At 44.6% G+C, this 6,000-nt stretch overlaps 1 protein-coding gene across 2 annotated transcripts in view; it reads right to left on the bottom strand.

Annotated features, from left to right (window-relative positions):
• Positions 1-761: 761 nt before the first annotated feature.
• The window catches only part of LOC106806913 (alpha-actinin, sarcomeric-like), a 37,107-nt gene continuing 31,868 nt past the window's right edge, over positions 762-6,000 (bottom strand). The window contains exons 19-24 of one of the 2 annotated variants that reach the window (XM_014809079.1): positions 5,387-5,586; positions 4,515-4,568; positions 3,450-3,518; positions 1,755-1,913; positions 1,357-1,515; positions 762-999 (exon numbers count right to left, since the gene is read on the bottom strand). In XM_014809079.1, the coding sequence (XP_014664565.1) occupies positions 835-999; positions 1,357-1,515; positions 1,755-1,913; positions 3,450-3,518; positions 4,515-4,568; positions 5,387-5,586 (806 nt within the window). In that variant the 3' untranslated portion in view covers positions 762-834. The remainder of the gene's footprint in view (positions 1,000-1,356; positions 1,516-1,754; positions 1,914-3,449; positions 3,519-4,514; positions 4,569-5,386; positions 5,587-6,000) is intronic. The other variant, XM_014809080.1, reaches the window with a different exon arrangement.

Genomic DNA, 6,000 nt, shown 5'->3' with positions numbered 1-6,000 from the left:
AGAGAGAGAGAGAGAGAGAGAGAGAGAGAGAGAGAGAGAGAGAGAGAGAGAGAGATCAACGCTGACAAGACATGTTGTTGTAACTGGATAAGGAAGCGTGATCAGTGATGAAGCCCGAGTCGTATCGGTTCCGGGAAAATATACTCATGAATAATCAATTCTCGGAAGTTCTTATTACATCCCGAGACTGAAAACCGCTTTAAGAACGAGAAATATTTCAAACCGCGGGCAAATTGTAGCGACGAGAGCTCTGTATTTTAGGTTTGCGGTCACCAGCCTTTAACTTAGAAGCGATTTTGTCCTTCGTGACCCCCTCGAACAATGTCAATTTCAATGTAAATTACAATGTATGTACGATGTAGATTACAGTGAAGAACGCGTGTCTGACTACTGTCTGTGTTTTTCTTGTAAACTGGTATGTTGTTTGTGGTGTATAAGACACTTCCGGGGGGTGGGGGGTGTCTCCTTGTGCGCGTTGTTCACGTGAAAACACGCACATTTATAATTGTCATTCGTATATTCATAGCATTTTCATAAATATGCAGATGACTATTAGATGACGCGTGCTGAAATGTTTGTTTATGTGATTGTTAGCAGACAATGTCTCCCGTCTGCCATCATCTCAGCTTAAGTCATTATCTCATTAATCTCATTAATCTCATTAATCTAATTAATTAAGTCAATATCTCACTCGTATATTTTGTCGTTTTTTACGCACCTCTACTTCTATTCACATTTTACTTCATTATTTTGTATCGTTTATTATTTATTTATATAGTTGGATACTACACTTGTACACACACCTGCTGTGTACACTGATCTCTCACCACTACCCTACAGGTCGCTCTGGCCATAGAGGGCCATACTGAAGGATTTGTAGTCGAGGGCTCCTGGTGGTACATCCGGCTCCGGACCCTGGTAGGGAAGCATGCGCTCGAGAATGTAATCAGCTTGCTCAGGCTGGATCTCCAGACGCAGCTCCTCTTCCGTGATATAGGGCTGTGCAGACAACGCAAACGTGTGGTCAGCAATAGGAACATAGAAACACAGACGATTATACTAATGCAGAATCGACATATCTGCCTTGTGTGACTGGCAGACCACACTAGGCACATGGCATGTTGCTAGGTCAACATGATGAGTTTTGCAAGGCGGCCTCAACACAGATGTCTCCACCATCGAGTCTTCCTACACTGCCCACCACTTCCACATTTCTGATTCTGCTATAGTTCTGTGTGGTTAAAATCATCCTGACTTCATCAATGCCTTTCTCAGTACAGTGTGATAAAGCAGCCACATCAGAACAGCAACCTAGTACCATATAAACCCGTCTAGTTTCATTTTTATGCTGCTCACCCGATCTCCTGCTAGCACTCTGAACGACTCAATGATTTGGTCAGCCGTGTCCTTGTCCTGGTTCTCTCGTGTCATGTAGTCCAAGAAGGCATCGTACATTACGTAGCCGGTGCAGCTTGGGTCAACTATCGACATGATCCTTCTGAAGTCAGCATCTCCCTGCAGGAAGTGTGAAAACACATGTAGCGTCTAGGCCCGGCACCAGATGTACGAGCTTGGAATATTGTAGCAGCTTTAATTTCATTTTTTTAATTTTTATTATTTTATTTATTTATTTTCAATACAATTTTCGTATCGTAACACGAGTTACAGGTTTTACCGTAGTCCTACAAATGGTTTTAGCTCAACTATTTCGCCGATAACGGCCTGCTGTGTTAAGAGAAGCATGCCGCCCCTACCTGCGCATCCTCACGTAGATTGTAGCCTAGACTGAGCAGGCAGGCCTTGAACTCGTTCGGTTCAAGCCGCTGTGACTTGTTCTTGTCAAAGTGGTTGAACGAGATGCGATACTCTTTCATCTGTTCCTCACTAATGCCCTTGGAGTCACGCAGAAGGATCTACACAAGCAGGACATGTTCAAGTGATTAGCTTAGAAAAAATCCTAGTTTCATACATATATTCAGCTAACCACAATTGGTCTAGTGAGGAACACACAATAATTTTGCTCTTATCTAATAGTTTTCCCCATCTCGTCCCCTCTTCCTCTCTATCAATCGCTTTTACCCCCTCTCTTTCTACCTCTCCCCCTCTCTCCCTCGTCTTATCTCCTTCTCCCTCTTTCCCTCTCCCGTTGTCTCCCGCATCGCTGGCTGTATAGTCGGTTTCTGTTTTTCGAAACAAGTGTGCTTCCGCCTCGCCACGCGTTTCCCATCCAGCCCCTTACTCGCAAACTCTTAACATTCTCGACTAGTGCGACCTCACTGCTCGCGCCTGGCGGCGTACGGCGGCTGCGGGGGGGGGGGCGGAGGCAAATTGAGGCCGTCACGCGGCGATGGTCTGAGAAAGACTATAGCGGATTTATCGCGCAAGCAGACACGAGATGAATGAGGGACGCGTGGGTGTGACGACTACAGCTGCTGCTGCTGTTGCTGTTGCTGGTGGTGGTGGTGGTGGTGGTTGTGGTGGTAATGGTGGTGGTGGTGGTGCTGCTGCTGCGGCTGCTGCGGCTGCTGCTGCTGGTGTTGGTGCTGCTACTGCCACCGCTGCTGCTGCTGGTGGTGGTTGTGGTGGTGCTGATGGTGGTGGTTGTGGTGGTGATGGCGGTGGTGGTAATGGTGGTGCTACTGCTACTGCTATTGCTGCTGCTGCTGCTGCTGCTGCTGCTGCTGCTGCTACTGTTGCTCGTGCAGGTGCTGGTGCTGCTGCTGCTGCTGTTGGTTATGGTTGTGGTGGGGATGCTACTGTTTCTCCTGGTGGTGGCGATGGTGCTGCTGCTGGTGGTGGTGATGGTGCTGCTGGTGGTGGTTGTGGTGCTGCTGCTTCTACTGTTGCTCGTGGTAGTGTTGGTGCTGGTGCTGGTGCTGTTGTTGTTGTTGTTGTTGTTGTTGTTGTTGTTGTTGTTGTTGTTGTTGTTGCTATTGCTACTGCAGTTGCTGCCGCTGCTGCTGCTGCTGCCGCTGCTGCCCCTAAGTCTACACGCTCGTTAGCGCCTAGCACACATCCTCAGGCGAGCGTTCGAACAGCTTAGCTGATGCTCTAGAAAGAGAGAGAGAGAGAGCGCGCGAGAGAGCGCGAGAGAGCGAGAGAGAGAGAGAGCGAGAGAGAGAGAGCGCGAGAGAGAGAGAGCGCGAGAGAGATATGTAAATAGATAGATAGAGAGCGAGAGAGCGAGAAAGAGAGAAGGAAAGAGCGAGATAATAGAGACAACAGAGCAATAGAGGCAGCCAATATTAATATCTAATAGGACAAACTGTTTATTTCATCATCTAATAGGACAAACTGTTTATTTCATCATCAAACATGAATATGTTCATAATAATGAAAACCTCACTCCATGGCAATGTTTGCTAACTATCGTGGTCACTGCAATGGCTATCTTGATTTTTGCTTGTGGTAAATGCTGCTGATAGATGGGGGTAACGATTTTGCCGTACCTGGTTTTCAATTTCACTTATGCTTTTGGGAACGGATGTCATCAGCTGTTCCCACCCAACGCGTAGTGTCTGCAAGAGAAGTTCTGCATGAGAAAACTACGTGTGAAACCAAATGATTTCACGACACCGATAATATTTGCATGAAAATTAAACAATTGTATACATCTCTAAACCTCCCCGGCTATGCCATATCAAAGCCCTGCTCGTGGTGATGGGAGTGGGGTTATAAACGTGAATGGGGTAGTGTGTTAGTGGGGTTGTGGTGGGGAGGTGGGAGTCCTGGTAGGTGGAGGGCACAGACGTTGGTGGTGGGCTGGTCTGGTCCAGCTTGGCCCTTTTCTTGCCAAGCTTTGCCCCCAAAAGATTGTAGGAACTTGAAGATTACGGAAATAAAGAATCGTTTCGGAATAAACTAAAAATCTACTTGTAAAATGAGTACAAATTACAATGCTATATTATACTGCAGATGCTAAAAATAGTACTCAATTGTGCTGAAATTATTAACACTGTCATTGGCTTTAGACAGCTGGACATACGCAGTACACGACATATATAACAGACTACAGCTGCGAGTGCTGGGATTATACATGCAATAACTGCACTGTGAACGAGAGGTGCCCTTGGCATTAATAGTTGTACAGCTAGCATGATCATAAGCAGTAGCGCATACACTGTCCACACGTGTTCAAGTGCTATCACAGTATTAAACGAGTCACCCATACCCCTGCTGGTGTTAAGCACAGTCTGAGAGGCATGTCTGTTTCTATTCGATCCTAATAATTTCGGATTCAAAACAGCAGAGTACTATTCCCAGGCAAGACGGTAGCATTACGTGTTTAGTACTGTATTATATTTATTCAGGTGTCTGATTCAGATAGGTATAAGATGACCTGAATGTAGATAAATTCACAATAAATCATCGGCTGAGAGTTTATATACCATGAATGCACTAGAGATCGTATCCTCATGTTATTCTATTGCACCAATACGTATTCCAACATTATTGCGTGACACAGCGCTTGGATGTAGAACTTGGCATTAGTGCTTAGGTTAACTAAGACATACCTCCATTGTATATTCTGTGTATGTATTTTCAAAGATAAGTGCTTCCTGTACTTCCTAAAAAATAAAATTACACAAGTCAAGAAATGGAGAAATAAATCTTGATAGCTAATACGACATTACAGTAGGTCTTTCTAGTATTACATTAATTATACAACTATAAATTACACTTAACATTATATACAGTGTGTGTGCGTGCATGCGTGCGTGCGTGTGTTCATGCCTGCATGCACGTGCAGGTGTATGCATGGGTGTTTATTTCTTGAAACTGACAAAATAGTCTGTCTAAGTCTTTACTCACAGGGGTCACAAAATGTTGCCCGGCCTCCATATAGAAATCTGCCTCTATAGTACTATTCAACGAAACCTAGAGGTATAATATTCGGGCACCACTTGACATTTTCCACACATTATATGTGCTAATCAATGCACGCCTTTACAACACGAGGTATGTTAGTATACTGATGCACATTCAATCTAAAAATTAGTCTATGAGGTTTTGTTCCAGGGTTTTTACTAATAACTCCCTAAAAAACTGTGTTCCCGCCTACTTGGTTATATACTTGGTATTTGGGCACTACAACTCGATATTTTACACAAGATATATGCGCTAATCGATACAAATTAAAAATTATAAGTTTATAAGTTTAAATTATAATGATACTCTCATCATTACCACGACCACTTTGATGTTAGCTATTAGATCACTGATATATAGCTTACTGACACTGAACCCGAGGATTGCATTAACAATTATTTTGTATACAACTTTCATTAAATACTAAAATATAATGATTTATATATAGGTGTTCACACGCCTACTTGATATACTTGATTCTCGCTTGCTTAGTACGATACTCGGTGTTTTCGCTTACTTGGTTCATCTGCTCCAGCTCGTCGAACTGCGGCTTGTACTCCTGTATGGACGTGCCGTATGACTTCACCTTGGTCATCTGCTGCTCGAGCGTCGCGTTGCACTCTAGTCCCATGTTCGCCACCGCGTCCATCTGGCTCTCGATCCAGCGTCCGACCGTGTTCGCTTTCTCGGCAAAACTCCGCCGCAGCTGCTCGTTGCCTGCAACCCTCGCGGTCAAGGTCATCAAAGGTCGCTACTGCGCGCAGCTTATCGTGTGTGTTATTTGTTTCCATATAACGAACTCGAAGTCAGGCAGCAGCCACATCTACGTCTAAAGTGGTGGTGCATTGTCTTTTGAAACATAGCTAAAGTTATAGTTACGTTACGATACTAACAACGACCAAGTCGCAAAATAGTAGCTCATTGCTAACATGGCATAAACTGCTATTCTGAATCCCACAAGAATAATCCAGTGGAATGACACCCCCTAGTTCTATCCAAGGCAGCATACGGTGTAGATGCCCAACCAGGAAAAGATTGTGGGTTAATACACTTGCACAGTTTATAGGTAAGTGTCTGCAGCGTGACAGAGCATTGTCAAATAAGGAACACAGATCTTGCTGCCTGTACTAC

The sequence above is a fragment of the Priapulus caudatus genome, unplaced genomic scaffold (assembly GCF_000485595.1).
Source record: "Priapulus caudatus unplaced genomic scaffold, Priapulus_caudatus-5.0.1 Scaffold185, whole genome shotgun sequence".
In the NCBI taxonomy this organism is placed as follows: domain Eukaryota; kingdom Metazoa; phylum Priapulida; class Priapulimorpha; order Priapulimorphida; family Priapulidae; genus Priapulus; species Priapulus caudatus.
Note: the sequence above shows the minus strand (reverse complement) of the source record. Positions and strands in the feature narration are given on the sequence as shown.